This window comes from Suncus etruscus, chromosome 1 (assembly GCF_024139225.1).
Source record: "Suncus etruscus isolate mSunEtr1 chromosome 1, mSunEtr1.pri.cur, whole genome shotgun sequence".
NCBI classification, from domain to species: Eukaryota; Metazoa; Chordata; class Mammalia; order Eulipotyphla; family Soricidae; genus Suncus; species Suncus etruscus.
Genome location: NC_064848.1, coordinates 61,560,364 through 61,585,640, shown reverse-complemented (window position 1 = coordinate 61,585,640; position 25,277 = coordinate 61,560,364). Strand labels below are relative to the sequence as shown.

The following is a 25,277-nucleotide window of genomic DNA, read 5'->3' as shown; positions in this document are numbered from 1 at the left end:
TTTGGTTCCTGGAGCTGTTGCGGAGAACTGTGTCAGTTCTATGTTCAGGGTTGTACGGTCCCTGTTTAACTACATGGAGTCTAAATTAGGACACATGACATATATTCAAGGTGGGAGGTGCCCCTGTATTGTTAAGTATATGAGTTCTTATCCATAGTGGGTAAGAACTTGTTTTGATACGGAAAAATTTCCCTTTTTTAGTATGCCTTTGCAAGAAGAAATGGTGGTATATTATATTGCTGGTGCATTTAGTGGTGAGAGTGTCAGGCTCCATCATCTGTGCCCTGGTTTTGACCTTAGCTATTATCCTTGGCAAACTTTTTCTTGTAGGTTTTTGTATCAAACAGAAGCAAAACAGGTGGAGTTATATATATATACATACATATATCGTATTTTTCGGTGTATAAGATGACTTTGAAACAAAAAAAGTCAGCTGAAAATCGGGGGTCGTCTTATACGCTGAGTATATCTCGAAAAACATTTTTATATGCCACTAAATAAAAATCATCTGGATATTGCCATCAAATGAATTTCCAACTCAATCCTGCACCAATCACTGCAAGGCTGCTCAGACCACCTTTCTAACTCAGCCAATCCAAGCAGGCTTTTTATGCATGCAAATTCTACAATGTTCTGTACCAAATGTATACTGTCAAAAGCCTGCTCAGATCGGCCAGAGTCAGAAAGGAAGTCTATGACAGTATGACCTTTGAACCTTTGCTTATTGTGATTGGCTCATGGTGGTACATACAGTTGCAGCACAGGAACGTTCTGTCTTATACAGCAAATATAGGCCTAAACCTATGTTTTAAATGTAAAATTAGGGGGTCGTCTTATACGCCCGGTCGTCTTAGATGCCGGAAAATATGGTATATATTTATATATATATATTTATAAATTCACATATATAAAGGAAAAAATAAATAAAAATAAGTTTAAAAAATATTTTTTTTTTTTTTTTTTTGGTTTTTGGGCCACACCCGGTAACGCTCAGGGGTTACTCCTGGCTATGTGCTCAGAAGTTGCTCCTGGCTTGGGGGACCATATGGGACACCGGGGGATCGAACCGCGGTCCTTCCTTGGCTAGCGCTTGCAAGGCAGACACCTTACCTCCAGCGCCACCTACCCGGCCCCAAGTTTAAAAAATATTAAGGGAACAAAGTGATGCAGGAGACTACTTACATTTGGGGATAAACAGGTTAAGAGGTAGTATTATATAGGTCTTAAACTTATAAAGGAAATATAGGCTTCCTCAATATCTTTTGAGATTTTCTTGTGGGGGGTGGAATTCAGAGTACATTTTTATCACACACCCTGGTCTTATTGAGATTGAGAAACAATTGCAGCAGAAAGGGCTCAGGTAGAGTTCTTGCACTAGGTAACCTTCTGGAGCTGAGTTCGGTATCAAACAACAGTCCACATTCAGTGGTGGGGTGAGAAGGAGGGCCACAGAGTATGAGTCAGCAGGGGTGTTGGTTGTAGATTCTTGCTGGAGGACGAGATGTGGGCCTGGGTGGGTGTCCATTCACTTGGGAGCTGGGTGATGTCTTATTGGGGCAGGAGGTCAGTCTTGATACCTAATGGGTTAAGAACTGGCAGATGGCATGGTTTAGCCCCCAGCTGTAGACAGGGACTGAATCCCACAGGTTGGCCTGGATCAACCGCCCCTCTCCCCTGACTGTTGGTTCTTCCTGGGGATCTTTTTTTTTTTTTCTGTGGTTTTTGGGGTCACACCCAGCAGTGCTCAGGGGTTATTCCTGACTCCAGGCTCATAAATTGCTCCTGGCAGGCACCGTGGACCATATGGGACGCCAGGATTCGAACCGATGACCTCCTGCATGAAAGGTAAACGCCTTACCTCCATGCTATCTCTCCAGCCCCGGGGATCTTCTTCTTTGGCCTCGGGGACTCTAATGATTCTTATGTTGTTTCTGTTGAGTTTATCAAAGACTTCTCTTTTAATCTGTTCACATTCTTTGAGTACTTTTTTCCATTGTCTGATCATTTGCTTTAAGGTTTCTTTTCCAATCTCTTCTGCTGTATAGAGTTGTTTTGCATCTCATCTTCCAGTTCACTGATTCTGTCCTTGGCTGCTGTTACCCTGTTGGAGAGGCTTTTCATTAAGGTTTTCAATTCATCTACCTGTTTCTGACCTGTTATTTCAGGTTGGAGTTTTCTGATTTCTATCTTTGTGTTCTGTTCAGCTTGATTTATGCTTTCTTTGATTTCTATGAGGATCTTCCATATTTCTATTCTAAACTTATCTGAGTGATTAAAAAGGTGGTTGGTATTTTTTGGGTCATCAGAGCTATCATCTTCATTCTCTGTGCATGATGTTTGCTTACTTGGTTTCCCTATTGTCATGCTCGTAGTGTGATTTTTTTCTATGTGTATGGTGGAGTTCATTAGTTAGAAAAAGCTCATGGTGCTTTTCTGGAGCCGCTGTCTGCTGTGGATCCTCTAGGAGAAGTTTTTGCTGGGTCTTTCTTGGCCTTCTCAGGAGAATTTCAGGAGACAATAAAGCAAATGGGCAGAGGCAGCGACAGATATTTTTTCAGGCTTTCTTTACAGCAGGGATCAGACACCTCCCCTTTCACAGACAAAGAGAGAGGATACCTGTCTGCTGTGGATTCTCTAGGAGACAGTTTTTGCTGAGTCTTTTTTGGCTTTCTTGGGAGAATTTCAGGAGACAAAAGAGCAAATGTATGGCGGCAGTGAGAGATTTTTTTCAAGCCTTCACCACAACCACCTTTTATTGTCCTATCATAGAACAAAGAGCTCGTTGTTCTATTATTTTTTCAGATTTTCCAGTAATCTGCCTGCTGGGTCCTCAAAGACATTAATCTTCAAGTAATTTCTCAAAAATCTCATGATCCACCTAAAGAGGTTCTTTAACTATAAATAGAAATCACACCAAATGACGAGATTCTTTTTTTTTTGGGGGGGGGGGCCACACCCGGCGCTGCTCAGGGGTTACTCCTGGCTGTCTGCTCAGAAATAGCTCCTGGCAGGCACGGGGGACCATATGGGACACCGGGATTCGAACCAACCACCTTTGGTCCTGGATCGGCTGCTTGCAAGGCAAACGCCGCTGTGCTATCTCTCCGGGCCCACGAGATTCATTTTTTAAAAGTATAAACAGTATTTATTTAGGGATTCTGAGGAAGGGGGAAGGGAGAGTGAGAGAGAAAAAAAGGGAGAGAAAGAGAGAGAGAGAGGCTAAAGAGCATGGATTTCTGCAAAGGCAGAGAACTCCAGTACACATCTCAGTGATAAAGTATGAAAGAATTGGGGCTGGAGTGATAGCACAGCGGTAGGGTGCTTTCCTTGCATGCAGCCAATCTAGGACAGATGGTGGTTCGAATTCTGGCATCCCATATGGTCCCCATGCCTGCCAGGAGCGATTTCTGTGTGCAGAGCCAGGAGTAACCCCTGAGCACAGCCAGGAATTGCAGGGTCCGGAAAACCCGATTTCCAGCTGCCGGGCGCAGAGTAATGAAAAAGACTCGAGCCCAGCAATAATGCAAGCAAGATCCGTATATTATCTGATCGGTCAGAGGTCCGAAACGTACCCGTGGCAGAGTAGAGGTTTGCAGACCCCAAAACCTTAAGCCAGTCTCTTTTTATACAGAATTTAGACAGGTTGATTCATTCTTATCATCAAAGCACAATCTTAAAAGAAACAGGAATGAGCACTGACGTAGGTGAGCTGCGCCCGGGGTTGTGAGATAAAGGTGATTTCAAATTTCAAGATTTTAGGGCGGGTGGGCCACACTGGGGCGGGAAGCAAGGAGGCCGGGGGGGGGGGGGGCAGGGTGGCAGCATTTTCAAATCTCAAGGGCGGTTGGGTCACACAGGGGCTCGTAAAGCTGCGGGAAGCAGGGAGGCCGCAGGGAGGCCGCAGACAGGTTCTGTAACTTGGCAGATAAGGAATATGCAGACAGGTAGTTAAAGAAAACATCTTATAATTAGTTGAAATGAAACGGGAGAGAAAAGCAACTTATGGCTGGAGTTTAATAAATTTATATCATATTTTTTTTTTTTTTTTGTGGTTTTTGGGTCACACCCGGCAGTGCTCAGGGTTACTCCTGGCTCCATGCTCAGAAATTGCTCCTGGCAGGCACGGGGGACCATATGGGACGCTGGGATTCGAACCGATGACCTCTTGCATGAAAGGCAAACGCCTTACCTCCATGCTATCTCTCCAGCCCCAATTTATATCATATTTTAAAGCTTTCATTAAAAGTATGTTTTTCACTTCTTTCAGTATGATCCAAAAAACAACAACATAAATAAATAAAGTATGAAAGAATGAAATTACACCTCTCAAGAGGGAAGATACATGTGACATATGTATGTGAGACATGTACTTGGGAACCCTGTAGCCAGGAAACACATGTGCCTCGTTTTGAAAGAACAGAGTAAGAAGCAAGGTTAGAAAAAAATGAAAGGCTGAATTATTTCATTTATTCATTCATTATTAATGTGAAAAAAATCAGTAATCTAAGTGCTGGCATTCTGCTGGGTGATAGGAATATGAAAAGCAAAGAACAAAGTTCTAGTTCATGGTCTAGCAGAGACCAAAAAGCAAACCACAATTAATACAGGCATGAGTGATAATAATATATTCAAACCTTGAGATCTAAAGAGAGGTATAAGGTGGTCTAAGCTGGGCAAGGAAGAAATATCCAATCAGAGGATGGGATGAAGGCTGAGAGTGAAGAGCCAATAGACACTAGGCTAGAAAAAGGAGGAAAAGTATCTTAAGAGTATAGAAAGAGCCAAGGCAGAGAGTTTTCTGAGGGTAAGGAAAGTTTTAACAAATTGTGAATAGGGCCCGGTGAGATAGCACAGCGGCGTTTGCCTTGCAAGCAGCCGATCCAGGACCAAAGGTGGTTGGTTCGAATCCCGGTGTCCCATATGGTCCCCCGTGCCTGCCAGGAGCTATTTCTGAGCAGACAGCCAGGAGTAACCCCTGAGCACCGCTGGGTGTGAAGAAAAAAAAAAGAAAAAAAGAAAAAAAAAGAAATTGTGAATAGTTTGGTATGCTAGAAATAATGTATATGCTGTGGAAAGTGATAATGAAACTGGAGCGGTAGGCCACACCCAAGAGGGAAGGCAAAGTCACTAAAGGTTTTTAAAGTGGCAAGTGACATCATCTGATGAGTATTGAAGACAGTTTTTATTTTTATTTATTTATTTTAAATGATAATATATATATATATTTTTTTTTTGTGTGTGTGTGTGGTTTTTTGGGTCACACCCGGCAGTGCTCAGGGGTTACTCCTGGCTTCAAGCTCAGAAATTGCTCCTGGCAGGCACGGGGGACCATATGGGACACCTGGATTTGAACTGATGACCTTCTGCATGAAAGGCAAACGCCTTACCTCCATGCTATCTCTCCGGCCCCAAATGATAATATTTTAATGGCCATTCCCACCACTAGGGTTGCCTCCCTCCACCCCTTTTCCCAGCATGTGTCCCATAACTTCCTTCTTTGCCTCCCAGAGTACTAGTGTAACCCTCTGTGTATAGCGTGTTGTAGATAGGGTATTGATTCTATTGCTGACTTTGGATTTGGTGTTTAAATTTGATCATTTTTTTTTCCACTCAATGTTCATACGGATGTTTGGTACTGGTACCATTCATTTTTATTTTCCCCCTCAATTCATGAAGCAGAACAAGATGATTTAAATTCTGTTGAATGAAGAGAGAAAAAAAGGCAAAAAACCCACCAAAAAACAAAAAACATAACAAAAAACTCAACAAACAACAACAAATTTTTAAATAGCATCCAACAACAACAACAACAACAACAACAACAAATCACCAAATAATAACCACAAGAGTGAAAATGAAAAAAAAAGGAGAAAAAAGAAATAGAAAAAAATTAATAAAAAGAAAAAAAAAAAACAAGAAATGAGTGCTGATGTGGTAAGGTTTTTTTTTTTTTTTTTTTTTTTTTGGTTTTTGGGCCACACCTGGCGTTGCTCAGGGGTTACTCCAGGCTGTCTGCTCAGAAATAGCTCCTGGCAGGCACGGGGGACCATATGGGACACCGGGATTCAAACCAACCACCTTTGGTCCTGGATCGGCTGCTTGCAAGGCAAACGCCGGCTGTGCTATCTCTCCGAGCCCTGAAGGCTTATTTTCTCTCCTAAGAAACTCCTATCTCCTCTGGAATGGTATGGGGAAATCAGAGTTGTGGTTTTTTGTTGTTGTTGTTTTTGTTTTTTGTGTTTTTTTTTGGGGGGGGGGGTCACACCCAGCAGTGCTCAGGGGTTATTCCTGGCTCCATGCTCAGAAATTGCTCCTGGCAGGCACGGGGGACCATATAGGATGCCGGAATTTGAATTGATGACCTTCTGCATGAAAGGCCAACACCTTACCTCCATGCTATCTCTCCGGCCCCAAAAGCACTTTTTTTGTTTGTTTGGTTTTTTTTTTTTTTTTTTGGTTTTTGGGCCACACCCGGTGGTGCTCAGGGGTTACTCCTGGCTGTCTGCTCAGAAATAGCTCCTGGCAGGCACGGGGGACCATATGGGACACCGGGATTCGAACCAACCACCTTTGATCCTGGATCGGCTGCTTGCAAGGCAAAAACCGCAGTGCTATCTCTCGGCCTGGAAATCAGAGTTTTATTAGACCTCAGTTCCTGCATATCTAAAGATGGTCCAGCCTGGGGCTGGAGGTAAGGCATTTGCCTTGTATGCAGAAGGACGTTGGTTTGAATCTCGGCATCCCACATGGTCCCTGAGCCTGTCAGGAGTGATTTCTGTTTTTTTTGTTTTTTTTTTTTGGTTTTTGGGCCACACCCTGTGACGCTCAGGGGTTCCTCCTGGCTATGCGCTCAGAAGTTGCTCCTGGCTTCTTGGGGGACCATATGGGACGCCGGGGGATCGAACCGCGGTCCATCCTAGGCTAGCGCAGGCAAGGCAGGCACCTTACCTCCAGCGCCACCACCCGGCCCCCTTTTTTTTTTTGGCCACACCCGTTTGACGCTCAGGGGTTACTCCTGGCTATGTGCTCAGAAATCGCCCCTGGCTTGGGGGGACCATATGGGACGCCGGGGGATCGAACCGCGGTCCGTTCCTTGGCTAGCGCTTGTAAGGCAGACACCTTACCTCTAGCGCCACCTTCCCAGCCCCAGGAGTGATTTCTGAGCATAGAGCCAGGAGTAACCCCTGAGCCCTGCCAGGTGTGACCCCAAAACCAAAAAAAAAAAAAAACACAGATGGTCCAGCCTTCACACTTTTGAGCCTGCGAATAGGCTGGTAATAGTAATATCTTTTTTTTTTTTTAGATCATATCTTTTTTTGTTTACTTTGCCACAGGCCCCCTATCTGCTACTTGCCTGCATTAGTGTGTTCATGCATTTGACACACATTAAAAGCTCATTATATGCTATGAATAAACGAGCAAATTCCATGATTTTTTTTTTTTTTTTTTTTTTTTTTTTGGTTTTTGGGCCACACCCGGTAACGCTCAGGGGTTACTCCTGGCTATGCGCTCAGAAGTCGCTCCTGGCTTGGGGGACCATATGGGACGCCGGGGGATCGAACCGCGGTCCGTCTCCTAGGCTAGCGCAGGTAAGGCAGGCACCTTACCTCCAGCGCCACCGCCCGGCCCCAAATTCCATGATTTCAATGCCCAATAAGTGAAACTGATAGAAGTATCCCAGGGGAGCAAATGAGTGCAGGTGTATTAGCCACACTGAAAAATTAGGAAACACCTTTGGTAATAACAATGTCTAATGTTAGTTTTATTTTTTAAAATTCAGATGAAATTTCTATAAAATAAAATGAATCATTTTAGGACCAAGACTATAGCATTTACCTTGGAGGTATGAAGTTCTGGATTCCAAACAAACCAAAACCATAAAATTAGCCATAGTGTACAGGAGTTATGAGTATTGACCCCCGTTCCAACCCCAGCACTCCTGGAACTTCTGAGTACAGAGCTCAGCACGTCTACTAGTTAAGTGACAATGTAAAGTATACAATTCAGTGGCACTTGGTACATTCACAGTATTATTAAAACATCACTTCTTTGCAGTTCTTTTCCTTCCTTCCTCCCTCCCTCCCTCCCTCCCTCCCTCCCTCCCTCCTTACTTCCTCCCTCCTCCCTTCTTCCCTTCCTCCCCCCTCCCCCTTCTTTCCTTTCTTTGTTTCTTTCTTTTTTTTTTTTTTTTAATTTTTCGGGCCACACCCGTTTGATGCTCAGGGGTTACGCCTGGCTAAGTGCTCAGAAATTGCCCTTGGCTTGAGGGGACCATATGGGACACCGGGGGATCAAACCGTGGTCGCGATCTTTCCTTGGCTAGTACTTGCAAGGCAGACACCTTACCTCTAGCACCACCTCCCCGGCCCCTCTTTCTTTCTTTCTTTCTTCTCTTTTTTTTGGGGGGGGCATACCTTGCAGTACTCAGGGTTTGCTCCTGGCCCTGTGCTTCAGGGGTCACTATTGGCTGGCTCAGGGGACCATGTTTGATGCAATATCAAACCCAAGTTAGCAAGGTAAGTGCTTTCCTTACTGTACTATTGCTTTGGCCCCATTTCTTTGGTGTTTTATTGTTGTGTGTGTGTGTGTGTGTGTGTGTGTGTGTTCAAGGAGGTCTGGAATATACTAGTTGGTGCTAGAAAACCATTCCTAACTGGGAGTTTAGCGATCACTCTTGGTGGTGTTTGGGGGAGCATATGCTGCTGAAGATTGTCTTCTGATTGATGAAGATAGTCCTCTGTCATGCAAAGAATGAGCTCCAACCCTTTGAACTATTGCCTTGACCTAAACCGTACTTTTTTTTTTTTTTTTTTTTTTTGGATTTGGGTCACACACGGTAGCACCCAGGGGTTGGTTACTCCTGGCAGGCTCAGGGGACCACATGGAATGCCGGGATTCGAACCACCAACCTTCTGCATGTAAGGCAAACGCCCCACCTCCATATCATCTCTCTGGCCCCTAAACCACTATTTCTATTTAATTTCAACATTTCTGGGTTTTGAAGGGTGACTAGGTATATTTTAGATTAGAAGAGAATAAGAAACAGGATTTTAGGACATAAAAACAGCATATTTGATGGCACAAATACCAGAAATAGTATTACTGGCATAAATATATATGGATCAGCAGTGGGATACAAGACTGGAGAGAACCTCATAATAATAGGTTCAAATTTGAACTTGATCCAGAGACAAGGGAAGGTCTTAAAGAATGCTGAGCTGACACCAATGAATTAGTTTTTCAGAAAATTAATTTGGATATAGTACCAGTGATGCTTTAGATTGGAGAAGACAAGGAAGATGAGTTGGGGTATTTTCTGCAATAATTCAAGAGAGATGATAAAATTCTGAATGAGGGCAATGGTAGTAATAATGGAGGAAAGTAAAAATAAGACATAATAGAGATGTAGATGCTTTCAGATGATTTATTGAATATCTGACTAGAGGAAGTGCAGAATATGATTCCAATCATTCTGTCTTGAGTAACTAGAATGATAGTGGTGGTGTACTAGTGTTAGATCTAACCAAGTGAAGAGATTGTACAAAGATTACGGCACTTGCCTAGCATGGCACTGTGGCCATGATCTGAATTCAAATCCTAGCACCATAAAAGTTCCCCTGAGCACTTCCAGGATTGGCTTCTAAACACCATCAGGTTTGGTCCTCTAACCAAAAATAATAATTAAAAAATAAACTAAGGAAAGAGTCTTGGATTCAGTTTCATATGTTGACCTGCTTTAGGAGATAAAGATTTAGAAATCTTCTTTTGGTTTTAAATGTAGTCACTCAAGAAAGATATACAGAGAAGCAGAGAATCTAATACTGTGCTTTGAGTACCAATATATTTGTTCAAGTAGGATAGAACTATGTGGTTAAAAGATTAAGTGATAGGGGCTGGAAAGATAGCATGGAGGTAAAGCATTTGCCTTTCTTGCAGAAGGACGGTGGTTCGAATCCTGGCATCCCATATGGTTCCCTGTGCCTGCCAGGGGCGATTTCTGAGCCTAGAGCCAGAAGTAACACTTGAGTGCTGCTGGGTATGACCCAAAAACCGAAAGAAAGAAAGAAGGAAGGAAGGAAGGAAGGAAGGAAGGAAGGAAGGAAGGAAGGAAGGAAGGAAGGAAGGAAGGAAGGAAGGTAGGAAGGAAGGAAGGAAGGAAGGAAGGAAGGAAGGAAGGAAGGAAGGAAGGAAGGAAGGAAGGAAGGAAAAGATAAAGTGATATTGAAGTTAAGATATAGACTTAAGTTGCAGATGATAGAGAAGTGGAATGTAGCTGGAAAAAGAGCAAGAGGTAGAAAAAGAGAGAAGATATTGGGTCTAGTTAAAAGGAAAGGGGCTTGGGGGCCAAAGATGTTGCTAGGATTGATATTTTCACTGGGGCTAATAAATCACACAAGTTTCTCATCTCCAAAATTAGCATTTTATTATTTTACAAACTTCTTAGAAGAAAATTTCCAGATACATAGTTTCTTTTCAAAATAATTTATAGAATGAAGACAAATATTCACCAATTGTATTTTCCTCAAGCAAAGATGAAACAAAAAATTTCCCTGAAGTCACTCCTAAAGAGATATCAGTTCTAAGGTTACAAGGGGTTGAGGAAAAAAAATGGCAAAATCTTGAGTTGTCCTATCGAGGAAAGTGCCCCATCTATTTTGGGGGGATTTCCAGAAACTTTAATTTTAGCTTCTTATGAACCAGGTTTTCATAACTGCTTCCTTTGCAATCTAGAGCAAGCCAAAAGACTTACTCTGAGTTTCAGAGATACACCTGAAATATTGTCTGTGGGAACAGATTTGTTAGGACCATGGATGCTCTGGTTTGGGAAACAGGATCCTCCTATCTTTCCCTTTCCTACATTATCCTTCAACTGCCACTTCCCATTTGCTTCTCTGAATTAAAACTGGTAGTGGAAGGGAGCCTGGTGTTGCTCTTTCTTGAAATGTTGATTAAAAGGGGGGGGGGGCTCCTTCCTTACCTTTTCTGGGCACAGAATGAAGAGTGTAAGCAGTTTCACACTGACTTCCCAGGGGCTCTAATCCTGCCTTACTAGATCTCTCTTTACTAAGAAAAGAACAATGACAAATTCTTCTAGTGTTTCCCTAAGGGCTTCTATATTTTTGAAGGATCTAGGGTTTTCTTGTTCCTTTACAACTTCTTTATCTTGCCAGAAGTGATGATGTCCCCAAAGCCCTGCACATGAGAGAATGCATAGGCAGAACGGCGAGAGTTTCTCTGTTTCTGTTTGCTCTGTCTGAGTTCTGGCCTTGCCTTTTTCATACAATGATGAATTTTCACAATAGTCTGTAACCAGAGCATGAGGAATATGGTTTTTATTCACAGAGATAAAGGCAAAGTCAATCAATTAATTGTACACCTGGTAGACTCCCTGTTGCACTCACCATGTCCATGCTGACAGGCCAGATATGTGGTTTGAGAAATTGGTACCCAATAAAAGGCAACATACAGAGGATGATGCAGAGGACAAGGCTCAGCCACATCTGTGGCAGCATCAGAGTGTTCCTGGCCACACCTGTAAACAATGAGCCAAGAGGAGAATGATTGACCTGGGGCTCTGGGGAAGAAGTTGGTATAGGATGGGATCTCCAGTTGTCAGCTCTCCAGTACGAAAAAGAGAGTTATTGATATGGAGAGTATGGTCACCTGAGAAATAAAACAAATGCAAAATCACTGCAGTAAAGGTAGGCCAGGAGAGGTGAGTATAGATCAACAGGACTCCTAGAATATTGATTTGAAACTGAAATGGGCTTTGGAAGGTAAAATTGTCTGGCTTGACAAAAGATGGGAGTCATTTACATGATTACACTCTGTTTTCTGTCTTCATCAGATGGTGATAAGAGTAGGAAAATTAATGGGAAGACAAATTAATGCTTCAGTGGAAAGCATATTGATTTGGGAGTCAGGAGTTTTTATTTAACACATGTAATTTTTTAAAACCTCAGGATTTTTAGATGGTGCACTTATTTTTTTCTCCCTGCCTACTTCATATGTTGCTTACAAAAATCAAATTAGATAAAAATTTGGAGAATATCTTATAGACTTGAATAAGGAATTTTTTTTGGTGGGGCCACACCCAGCAGTGCTCAGGGGTTACTTCTTGGCTCTGAGCTCAGAAATAACTCCTGGCAGGCTCAGTTGGGGAACCATATGTGATGCCAAGGATTGAACCCTGGTGGGAGCATGCAAGGCAGATGTCTACCAGCTGTGCTATTGCTCAGGTAAACTCTTTTTTCTAGTTTCTTTTTCTTTTTTTTCAGGCAGAGAGCATATTTTACTCACATTTATATTCAGAGAGAACAGCATCTATGATAGATGCTTAATATTTATTAAAACAAATATACTCAGTTCATCCACTTATTACACTGGACAGAACCTTACCTACGTATTGGAAGATGCTGGGTTGCAATAGGTATAAGCCATCACTAGACAGTAGGAATGAGAGGCAAAAGTAGAAGCCCAGGCTACCCCAGGTGATTACGTGGCTGATCATTGTCCAGTAGATTGTCTCTAGGGTAATCTGAAAAGTATCGTCTTATATGTAATACTTTATAATCACCTATAGTCAGATCTATCAGCCACATCCCTTATGAATTCCTAATGAAAGATATCCCTCTCTTATCTGCTCTCCATCCTTCCCTCCCTTCCTTCCAGATAGCCTCCCTTCCCAGTCTCCCCCTCCACAAGTCCCCTTCCCACTGGCCAAACCTGTGCTGTGACTACGGAGAGCAAGGAGGTCTGCACCATCATGGAGAAAGACTGGTAGTCGGAAATGTCCTTCCCATCACTCCGTACTGTGTTGTAAATGGTCCCCATAGGGATAAAGAACAGCACGAGAGAACTGTAGATTCCATGTATTAAACACTTTACAAATTCCTTTTTGTTGAAATACAGGTTGTATTGGCCTGGCTCATATAGCACTGGGAAAAGCAGGCTCCATGTTTCATTCACATCCTGAAAGCACCAGAGGGCAAGGCAGAAGACTCAGGGTCTTTTTATAGAAGGTCCCATCTCCATTAGATTAGAAGCTTCTCCCCTCACTGAATCTGCGCCAGTCTGTCTAGATACTTCCCCAAGGATACTTAAGAAGTGAAAGCAGTGACCGCAGACCCTCCCTGAAGTCCTACCTCTAGGCAAAGATCTAGGTAGTACAATGTACTAGTTTATGTGCTAGGGCTGCAGGTTGGAGAGAGAGAAGAGGAGGCACTAGGACCCTCAATGCACAGGGATTTCTGGATATCATAGAGGGTATACCTTAGGTAACACTCTCTGACTCAGGTATTCTACCCACATTTTTTTGTTTTGGGCCACACCCGTGATGCTCAGGGGTTATTCCTGGCTATGCGTTCAGAAATTGCTCCTAGCTTAGGGGACCATATAGGACTCCGAGGGATCGAACTGAGGTCTGTCCTGGGTCAGCCGCTTGCAAGGCAAACTCCCTACCACCACACCACCGCTTCGGCCCCTCTACTCACATTTCTATGCTTGCACTTGAGAACTCTCACCCACACCTTCCTACATTAGGTTAATCTCATCTCTATATGGGTTCCTTCTTGCTTTATGTAGTTCTTTCATAATAACTCTATTTCCTTTCACTGTTTTTTCCTCACTCACTTTACTATATAGCACAATTTTCTTTCTTTTTTTTATTAGAAACGTTTTTTTTTCTTCCGAATTCTTACTGCCTAGAAACGTTTTTTTAAAATTGATTGGGTTCTGTTATTACAGTAGGTTAAAGATAATTTTCCATGCATATAATTCCAACATTATACTCATCCTGATGGTCCCCCATCTCCCTCTCACAAGAACCGTATTTTTTTTTTCACAAGAACCATATTATCTATCCCTCCTTTTTAGTCCTCCCACTTCTGCAACTCAGTTGTGTGGATCATTTCTCCTGTTGTATAGCACATTTTTTATATTTCTTTCTACAAAGATAAAATTGACACAAGAAAATTTGGATTTATGAAACTAATGATTATACTCTGTGGAGAGAATAGGTGATATCCCATGCTACTCTATATCATCCTTCCTTGGTCTAGAAATTATTCCATTAACATTTGATTTTGTAGAGCTCAGCTCTTGAAATCCTCCTAATATTTACAAATACTCGTCAGGGGCCCAGTGGCTTCAAGTCCTGGCTAAAAGATTTGCTGTGGTCTTACCTTATCAAACAGGCTCAAGCCAAGGATAGGAAGGGATGTGTACACCAGGTTGTAAAAAGCGATAAACCAGGTATCATAAACTGCCTGAAATAACACCAAGAATATATCTTAGAGTGTGCTCCTCTTCAGAATCCCACCTCCCTCTTTCTTCTCCCTCCACCCTATCTACCACCACACAAACAAACGTAAAGCAGGATATGGAGGTTAGAAATCTAAGATGGCTGATCTTTCCTTGTTTCTATTCTAGAGACTGGGTACCAGGCCTAGGGTAAGGCCACATCAAGCTTATTTGTGATACTCCTCAAAGTCTGATTTGGAACAACCCTATCATGCATATAATCTTCCATTTCTCCTTTATTTTTCTGATTTATATTTATTTATTTTATTTATCTCTGATAGCACCAGACACTTTTTAACATTGACAAAAGATCCAAGGCGCTAGAGAATTTCTTTCTATACTGGCCACAAGAGGTCAGCAGCAACACATACAACTACACTCCAGAATGGCTTTGCTAGGTGAGAAATGTATATGCACCTACTGATTCTGTTCTTTCATTGGGGTTCAGTGAAAGAAAGCATAAGGATCCTCAAAGAGAAATGAAGTTGTTTCTCTTGGGAACCTTAGAGAAAATACTAGAAAAAACTTCTCATAAGAAAGAAAAAAGACCCTTTAAAATATCAAAACCGTGATGTCACTTATATTGTGAGAGATTTCATGTCCAGATGTGGAATTAATTACCAGAGGGCAATAGTGTATGTTTGGGATGTATGTATTGAGGTAGGGAGAAAAGTAAAAGAAAGTGTGTCTCCAAGTAGTTTGGCTACAGAACATCATAACCAGTTTGTATGGAAAGACAGAGTCCCTCTGAAGTTAGGCAATTCCATAAAGATTATTATTCTTTTCATATATCAGGGAATATAATATATAGGGCTTATATGTATAATATATATAATATATAGGGCATATAATATTCATAGTATTATTTTCATATACTAAAAATGTCTGCAGATCAAGAATTCCACCCACTTTCCCATTACTTATGTTTAGAAACTATAGGTCTCAATGACAGAAAAATGACAAGAATTTTTTTCTTTCTTTTTTGGTTTTGGGGTCACACCCGGCAGCGCTCAGGAGTTACTCCTGGCTCTATGCTCAGAAATCGCTCCTGGTGGGCACAGGGGACCATATGGGACCCGGGATTCGAACCAACCACCTTAGGTCCTGGATTGGCTGCTTGCAAGGCAAACACCACTGTGCTATCTCTCTGGCCAAAGAATATTTATTTTTATTTATTTATTTATTTTTGGTTTTTCGGCCACACCCGTTTGATGCTTAGAGGTTACTCCTGGCTAAGTGCTCAGAAATTGCCCCTGGCTTGGGGGGACCATATGGGATGCCGGGGGATCGAACCGCGGTCCTTCCTTGGCTAGCGCTTGCTAGGCAGACACCTTACCTCTAGTGCCACCTCGCCGGACCCTCAAGAATATTTTTAAAGAAGTGTTTTAAGTGTCAATGCCAAGGAACTAGAGATAGTACAGAAGGTAAAGTGCTTGCTTGCATATGGCTGACCCTGGTTCAACCCCTGCCACTGCATATGGACCCCTGAGCACCATCAGAAGTCACTTGTGAGCACAAAACTAAAAATAGCCCCTGAACACCATCTAGTCGTTCCCAGAGAAAAAAGAGCCAGTGTCCAGTCTAAGGCATAACAGAAAAATGGGGGTTTAGAAATTTGATGTTAAGTGTAAAGATGATCTCAGCCTGGGTTAGCCATCATTGGGGATAGATGGCTGTGCGTCATACATTAGTTGCTATAGAAGAAAAAGTCTGAAATGGGGATGGGTTGAGGGACTTATAAGGGAAGATGCAGTTGACCAGAGTCCCAGTTGACCTACCTGTGCAGAGAACCCACTGTAGAAGGCATACCAGAAGTGTACCACAGTGAAGGCAAAGTTTTTGTAAAAGAAGTAGCTGAGAAACTTGCACATGCGAATATAGGACCAGCGGCCATGAACTAAGAGGAGACGCTGAAGATAGTGGAACTGGGCGAAGGCGAAATCACTATTGAGCATGGCCTGCATTCCTTCCTGGCCACAGATGCCAACCCCAATGTGGGCAGCTGAAAAGAAATGCCAGAAGCTTCTCAGCCAGAGAACATGGTTGCTGGATTCCCAGAAAAGTTTAAAAATATAAAAGAAGGCTGAGTTCATGTTGTACAGACCTCTCATTTCACATCCGGAAATCACAGCTAGGCCCAGTTCAGAATGTTTTTTAATTAATAAGGGCATTTTTCTCTTTAGTGGGTTGTCCTTCCCCTGCAAGTTAGATTGCAGCTTCTTCATCTTCACTTTATTTTGTGTTCCTTTGGCCATACCAAGCAGTACTGAGGAGTACTGCTCCCATTTTAGGACTCAGAGGTTACTCCAGATGGTACTAAGGGTATCATGCAGTGCCAGGGATGGAATCTAGGGCATGTGCTACAACTCTCCCAAGCCCCCTGAATTTTTTTTTTTTGATGCTGTCATTCAGCAATGTTTGGCATGATTAGTATTTAAAAGCTGCCCTAGACGGTCTTTTCACTTACTACAGCCCTGTATGCTTTCAGGGTTCAGGTATGAGTTCAGGGTTTGAGACACTTAGATGCTGAGCTAATAAACATCTTGAAGCCATTTAAATCAAAGATGCAGGATAGCTGCTAATCTAACACAATATTTAATTACCTAACTTTGTCTTAGAAACAGAAGTTGTTGGGAGGAATAAGTAATATGCACACTTTATTACAAAACAAATTTCCTGGGAATACTAAGGTAAATTTTCTTTCGGTAAACCAAGGGTTATGCTAATGAAAGATAGAAGCTTTAATCTATGATGTTATAATGTTAGCCAAATTAATGGATTTTCTGAGTAGTGGAATAACTAAAACCATTAAGAACTCCTCAGCCACTAAAATGCTAGAAATTTTACAAAGAAGCTAAAAGACTTGCTTGTAATAAGGCCAAGGCTGAATTATCTGTTAGTATTGCCTGGACAAGAAAACAGGTAGAGTAGAGCAGTGTTTCTCAACTCTCTTCCAGACCTTCAGAGAATGTTTCTTTCCTATGGAAGCCCTGAACAACCATTGGACTCATACTCAATTCCTAAAGTTATTTATATACTTCTCTGATGAAATCCTGGGAGCACACAGGGGAGCTTATGCCCTCCTCCCTAGCAGAGAAATTCTGAACTAGAGACCATATATCATAAAACTACAAATTGCTGAAGACAGATGACATTCAATTTAAGTGAAAAGCAATCTGTTTCTGCCCTTTCTTTCTGTTTGTCCTGCATCAATAAATCAGCTGTTCTCTTCAAGCCAGGAGAATCAGGGAAAACTAATACTGTCTCCAGGAGAAGATCTTTGAACAGCGAGTTTCCTATGGCAAACCTATTGGTCAGTCCTACAGACTTCTAAAAAGGAACAGACTAAGAGTCCTTCCCAGATAAACTTTCTGTGAGTTTTATGCCATCTCCGAGACAGTATGGTAGTTTCATCTTTTGCTCTGTAAAAATATAATGGGTTCTTGTGAGAAATATATGTAAATCTATGTCTAAATTGTTCAATGAAGGAATTTTCCTGGGTGTGCATGCTTGTGGATATGGGCTGATATATGTATGGGAATGCAAGTCCAGAGGAGCAGAAATGAACAATGAGGGGATAGGAGAAAGTTCAGGGTTTGAGACACGTGCCTTGCAGTAGCTGATTCTTATTCCATTTCTGGCACCAAATAATTCCCCCAAAATTTCTGGGTATGATTCTGGAGGCTCCCAAGCACCTCCAGAGTGGCTTGGGTAATCCCTGGCACAATAAGGCCTGAGCATCAATGTATCCTTGGGACCTTGCTTGAACTACTGGCCTGGTTGGCTGAGAATCACTGGGCATAGTCCTGAGGTCTTCTGAACATTTCTTGGGCACCACACCCCCTTCACACACATGTATAATGCATATAAAATGCAGAAGCAAGAGCCAGCAGTGCCATCCAATTCTATTTTAGAGGAAGGAAAGAGCAAGCTCATGACTGGAGGCTACAGCCTACTACCCCTCACATGCCTTTGATCATGCTGACATCATTGGCCCCATCCCCGATGGCCAGTGTCACCACCTTCTTATACTTCTTCACCAGCTCTACCATCTGGGCCTTCTGGTGGGGTGTCATCCGACAGCAGATCACACCCTTGCACAAGCACGCCACCTGCAGCAGTTCCAGCTCCATGTTCCCTTCTAGAGCATAGGCCTGCAGACAGGATACATCCGGTCTTCAGGCTACCCCAAAGACTCTCAGTAAAGAACTTTCTATGGTCCTACCCCTTCCCTTCACATGTGCTGGTAATATATATATATATATATATATAGGTCAGGCTCAGGTGTTCCCAAGGGGTTCCATCTCCAAGAAGGTCATGTCAGTTCTAGGCATTCTCATTTATGACCCAATTTCCAGTGGGAAAATAATCATGGGCTCTCACAGAATCAAACCAGCTGACAGGACCAGAAGGCAAGTCACTTTTTTTTTGGAAGAACTGGTCCCGCTCACTTTCTTCCTACCCCTAAGTGACAGAGAACATCAGTTATGGAGCATTAAGATAAGGAAGATATTATTATTAATTATCCCTAGAGAAGACTGGGAAAAGTATGTTAGGCAAAAGTACCTGAAGGGAGGGAGAATGGGGAGAGTCATGGAGTAAGGGGTTGTAATTTCACAGAAGTGGGTTAGACCTAGCAAAAAGTTCCTGGGAAGAAGAGAACAGAATTCTAGCTCTGTTTTGCCCACCAGACTGCAGCCATTGACGATCAGGCCGTATTTTCCCTTGGGCACCTCATCAGGCAGATTAAAAGATATATGGGGTTTCATCCTGAGATCATTCAATTCTGGGTTTGTTTCAATTTTCAGCCGGACCCTTGCAGATCTAAAAGCAGAAAGTAATTGTCAGAGTGTGAGCCATAGTCCTGGAGCTTAGGAAGAGAAATGAGTCTCAAAGGGAAAGTGGACATGATGAATATAGGGCCTCTGTGAAGGCCAGTGAGGGCCTCAGCCATTCAATACTCACCCTATCTTGGGGGCCCCATATCACACTTTTCTACACTTGTCTTACACTCCAACTTTGTGCCACAAGATTCCCACAAAACAATTTTTTTTTTCCTTTTTGGACCACATTTGTCATGATGCTCAGGGGTTACTCCTGGCTATGCGCTCAGAAATTGCTCCTAGCTTGGGGGACCATATGGGACTCCAGGAATTGAACCAAGGTTCGTTCTGGATCAACTGCTTGTAAGGCAAATGCCCAACCACTGTGTTATTGCTCTGGTCCCTCCCTTAAAATTTTTTGAATAAAAAGTGGAATTTTTATCCTCCAGTGATTTTCTATTCTTTCTGGGAATGTGGGATCTATAGCAGGTAAAGAGATGGATCTGGGAACATTTTAGATTCAAGGAGTAGCTGTGGCCATCCTCCCATATACCTGATTTCTTGTTTAACAGTCTCATAATCATTGCCTTCCAAGATGAATATCCCATCCATTTTATCCTCAAATATGTTACAAGCATGGGCGATGTTCACAGTTGTCTCTGCAAGGGGTTGGGGGTGGGGAATACAGGTTACATCAAGTCACATCAGGGCTGGGTCTTCACAGTTTACAGAGGCTCTAATAGTGGGCTGTGGAATCCATTTTCCCCCATTTGCCTCAAATGAAGTTAAAAGTATATTTTGCATGAGTCAATAGAGATAATATTAAGACAAAGGAGATGTTTACTCATATAGACATGTAACATCAATAACTAAGGCCATTCTAACAGACTTCTTTACAAAGCCTTTTAGTTTCTCAAAGTAATTTCAGTTTGTATCTAAAATTCCAGTTTGAATTATTTTACAGACAATCAAAATGGATATATATTTCTTTAATATCACCATGCCCTTTTCTTTTCTTTTCTTTTCTTTTCTTTTCTTTTCTTTTCTTTTCTTTTTTTTTTTTTTTTGGGCCACACCCGGCGGTGCTCAGGGGTTACTCCTGGCTGTCTGCTCAGAAATAGCTCCTGGCAGGCACGGGGGACCATATGGGACACCGGGATTCGAACCAACCACCTTGGGTCCTGGATCAGCTGCTTGCCAGGCAAACACCGCTGTGCTATCTCTCCGGGCCCTACCATGCCCTTTTCTATGCTAGATATTTTATTTTTGTGCCACACCCAGCAGTGTTCAGGGATTTCTCTTTGTTCTCTGCACTCAGAAATTACTCTTGGTAGGCTCAAGGGACTATATGGGATGTTGGCGATCAAACCCAGGTCAGCTGTGTGCAAATCGAATGCCCTACATATTATGCTATTGTGCTGCCCCCCTTATTAAATTTTTTGTGGTGTTGGGGATTAAACCCAGTTCATCCACAAGGAAAGCATATGCTTTACCACTGAACCACATTCCCAGCCCACTATACTAGACTTTATACGGATTTATATTTAGGTTTTAGTCCTTAATTTACATTTTCATTTAGCTTTTTCTTTAAAAAAACTTTGAATTTGGAATGTATTTATACCTAGGCTATAACAAAATTAAGTGCATTTGCTACAAATGCCACCCATATTCAGGGAAGAAATAACAATTGCTATAGGTACTATCTTGAAAGAAGTCTTTGATGGATAGTAATATCTGCTTAGAGGAAGAAAAACCTTCAAATAGGGAAATAACCCCGAGTACCTAGAATAGGAAATGGTTTGTTTGGGTATGTCAAGTATATAATTATTAAGTAGAGATGGAAAGAAAGATGTATAGATAGGAATAGATCATATCTTACTAATATATGTCTTGAATGTTCAATATATATTTATGGCATAAAGAATATTTATCAAAGTACATATAAGACTGGGAATGGTGCTACCTTACATAAATTTACATAAACCTAGATTATAAGTGTCTATCAAATAAATTGCTTGGTAAAAAGAAAAAGAAGAAATGACTAAGGTGAATAGGGAAGATCAATCAATCAGTAGATAAGCTTTCTTTTTACCTTGTTTATCTCCTGTTAAAATCCATATTTTAATATTGGCTTTGTTTAGGGTAGCAATTGTCTCAGGTACACCATCCTGTAGCTTATCTTCTATAGCTGTAGCCCCTAGTAGCTTTAAACAGAAATATGAATTAGTAGAAAGAAGCGAGTCACAGCATTGTTACCTCTCAATTCATACCTCAACAAGCATCTCTTTAATAAGTTGGCTCTGTCCTGGCACGAAGTTCTCAATTCCCTCTTTTTAAAAAAAATTTTTTTTTTTTAATTTAAGTAACATGATCACAGTTGGGTTACAGTCACAAACAGAACAACCCCCTTCACCAGTAACGTTCCCCCCTCCCCCTTTCCCATCCCCTGCCTATATTCAAGACAGGCATTCTACTACAGTTATTTGTTTTTAAGTCTAGTAAATTGTTGTGTTTTTTTTTTCTTAAAGGATAAGAGTAAAAAATATAGTAAAGGTGTGACAGTGGCAATCACCATTGTTTGCATAGGCCCAGAAAAATATGGGGAAAACAAAAAAAAAAAACCTTGGCCTGATTATAAGAAGGCCTCACCCCAGAATTTATTGGCATAAGACCAATTCTGGGCTCCAGGCATACCAATCTGAAGTTCTCAATTCTATAACACTCAACATATTCTGCTTCTCAGCAGTAGTGACTATTAAATCAGACACTAAAATCAAATTTAGAAGTAGAATATTAGAAATCATAGAAGAAAAAGTATTGCTAATTTTAAACTGTCTTATTTTTTGCTTTGCCCTTTCTCTGTATGACATGCTTCCTGGTATTGGTCTCCAAAATTGAGACCCAGGCAAGCGATCCTCATATTCCACTCATTTTTATTTCACTTTACAACAACTTGGGTGAATTTAATTTTTTTCTACATACTGGTACTCTTTAAGGACCTATAACACTCAATTTTCTCTTTGTCAATGCTCCCACATTGCCAACCACAGGAATGGGGCTAACAGATGAAGTCTGAGGAATTGACATAAATTCAAATACTCATTGATTTCTGCTGGTTCTTAGGAAGGGCAATATAGAAATATCAATTGCATAAGAAATTGTGAAAGGACAACAGTGACCTTGAGATACCTTAATTTTTCTACTTGATATCACTAAATCTTTATTTAGCAGATTGTTCATGTTTCAGTCTAAATTTAATAAAGCACTTTTTTTTTTTTTGGTTTTTGGGCCACATCCGGTGATGCTCAGGGGTTACTCCTACTTATGTGCTCAGAAATTGCTCCTGGGTTGGGGGACCATATGGAATGCTGGGAGATCAAATTGCAGTCTGTCTTAGGTCAGCCGCGTGCAAGGCAAAATGCCCTATGCCCTTCACCACCAATCTGACCACTAATAAAGCACTCTTTTTTTCTTTTTTCTTTTTTTTTTTTTTTGGTTTTTGGGCCACACCCAGCGATGCTCAGGGCTTACTCCTGGCTGTCTCTGCTCAGAAATAGCTCCTGGCAGGCACGGGGGACCATATGGGACACCGGGATTCGAACCAACCACCTTTGGTCCTGGATCGGCTGCTTGCAAGGCAAACACCGCTGTGCTATCTCTCCGGGCCCATAATAAAGCACTCTTTTTTTTTTTTTTGGTTTTTGGGCCACACCCGGTGATGCTCAGGGGTTACTCCTGGCTATGCGCTCAGAAGTCGCTCCTGGCTTGGGGGACCATATGGGACGCCGGGGGAATCGAACCGTGGTCCGTCGGAGGCTAGCGCAGGCAAGGCAGGCACCTTACCTTTAGCGCCACCACCCGGCCCCAATAAAGCACTCTTAAGATCAACTTTAAATTCTCTGTTGTCATTGAATCCAGTAGAAAATTGTTTTAAAAATAAATGGTGAACTTAGACTCCATGTGATCGGACAGTGACTGTCCAAGAACCCCAGATCCTAGACTTGAAACTGACACAGGTCCCAGCAACAGCACCAGGAACCAGACTCTGCCCAGGGAAATTCCGAATGCTGTCCCGGCACCAACTTGTACCAGTTATACCATGACATCCTGACATGAGGAGATGGCAACAACTTGAGCTAGGAGAGGGCTGCCCTATCTCACCATCTGGCAGTATGATACAATAGTGAGACATGTCATCCTTTGCCCTAAGCAAAACCAAAATTGCTATTTACAGAAGACTGACCTTGACAAACACGTACTGGACAGAACCTAGCAAGGGACCAATGAGGAAGTTCCTAGACTAGGCCTCAGCTTCAGATTCGCACAAAAACCAAGATCTCTAATCCCAGAGGTCTGACTTTGACAACTGCAACTGAACAGAACATCTGGAACCATGCTGAAAGACTATAGCCTAGGCTCTGACCTAGGATCTGAGCAAAAACCAAGTCCACTAACCACAGAAGACTGATTACAACAAAAGTGATGAAACCGAAATTCTAGAACGGTAAAAAAGCAAACAAATAAACCCTCTCTCTTAGCCTTCACCCTATGACCTATGCAAATAGCAAGATCTTCAGCTACAGAGGTGGGATGTCATCACCCACACCTGAGTGAAAAGTATTCTGGAATCATAAAAAGACCTTGAAGTGCGTAAAAGTGTGAGTACAGAGCCTGTAGTTGTTCCCATGGCAGTATGCTTCAAGGGCGAAGAAACCCTGAATCTCTTAGGCCAAGGGAATTCCCGTTCTAATTTCCCCAATGATGTTTATTGTGCCTATATATATATATATATATATATATATATATATATATATATATACACATATATATATGAAACACAACCTTTTTTTTAAGAAGTTGCTGGTCTGTTTTTTCTCTTTCTTTTCTCTTTTCTTGTTTTTGCTTTCATTTTTGTTTTTTTGATTTTTTTCTTTGTAGCTGATAGTTTTGGCTTTTGGTTTATTCTTTCTTTTTCTTTATTAATCTTTTCTTTTTACTTTTTTGTTACTTATTAGTTTTTTGTTTTGTTTTGTATTAATCTTGTCTTGTTTTATTTTGTTTTGTTACTTTTCTCTTCTTTTTTCTTCTTTCCCTTTTCTTCTTCCAAAAAGATACTTACAGCACCTAGACGGACTTCTCCAATATCCCTTCTTATATCTCTAATAGAGCCACATTACTGGAATCACCTTAATGACTGGCTCATGATATGAAGCTCACCACAAAGAGTGAAGAGTGCAGTTAGAGAAATAACTACACTAACAACTATCATGACAATGTTAATGAGTGAGAGAAGTAGTATACCTGTCTCGAATACAGGCAGGGGTGTGGGAGGAGAAAGATGTGGGCACTCGTTGTGGGAATGTTGCACTGGTAAAGGGGGTTGCTCTGTTTCTGACAGGAATCCAAATACAATCAGGCTTGTAGTCATGAAACTTAATTAAAGATATTACTTAAAAATAATAAGTTACATGAAAATATAAATTTGTAAGAAAGGGGCATTGCATAGCATTATCACAGATATTGTTCTTTGTATTGACACTTGAGGCTCAGATCATTTTATGAGATAATGGAAGTTAATAATATGATTCAATTTTATTACATTTGTTCATAATAGTACTTAGTATGTTTTATATTATTTAAATGAGAAGATTCAAGATGCAAAGAGCTTAATTACATAAGAGATCAAACTTGATGCAAGCTGATAATGCCTTGCTATATTAGCAACTTTAAAGTCAAATATCCTCATCACTGATTCCTCATTTATTGTCTCATCACATTTAAACTGATCTAATTTTGTGCAATTAATTTGATATTCTTATATCATTTCTTATTAAAGTGTAATTACTTATTGAAAAATAAAAGATCAGACATTGACCATTCACCCCTGAACCTTGGATCCCATTACGAAAACAGCACAGTTTTCTACACCAGCACCAGGAATCAGACTTCTACCAGGGAAGGCTCTACTGCTGCTTGGCATTGACTTACTCCAGAGCGGGTTCATATGACATTCTGATGACTTGATAACCGCAACAACTTGCTTTCAGGGAAGAGTTCTCTGCATTGCTACCTAATGGTGGGATAAAACCAGAAGACTCTCTGCATCACCCTGACTTCGACATAGGATCTATACAGAAACCAAGATCTCTAACT

General features: G+C 41.6%; 1 protein-coding gene across 1 annotated transcript in view; it reads right to left on the bottom strand.

The window, feature by feature from the left end:
* Positions 1-10,860: 10,860 nt before the first annotated feature.
* LOC126008845 (phospholipid-transporting ATPase FetA-like) overlaps positions 10,861-25,277 on the bottom strand; it is a 104,435-nt gene continuing 90,018 nt past the window's right edge. The window contains exons 20-29 of the mRNA XM_049773126.1: positions 21,217-21,328; positions 19,678-19,783; positions 18,990-19,125; positions 18,272-18,455; positions 16,080-16,303; positions 14,184-14,267; positions 12,727-12,972; positions 12,400-12,538; positions 11,403-11,533; positions 10,861-11,304 (exon numbers count right to left, since the gene is read on the bottom strand). Of these exons, the coding sequence (XP_049629083.1) occupies positions 11,149-11,304; positions 11,403-11,533; positions 12,400-12,538; positions 12,727-12,972; positions 14,184-14,267; positions 16,080-16,303; positions 18,272-18,455; positions 18,990-19,125; positions 19,678-19,783; positions 21,217-21,328 (1,518 nt within the window). The 3' untranslated portion in view covers positions 10,861-11,148. The remainder of the gene's footprint in view (positions 11,305-11,402; positions 11,534-12,399; positions 12,539-12,726; positions 12,973-14,183; positions 14,268-16,079; positions 16,304-18,271; positions 18,456-18,989; positions 19,126-19,677; positions 19,784-21,216; positions 21,329-25,277) is intronic.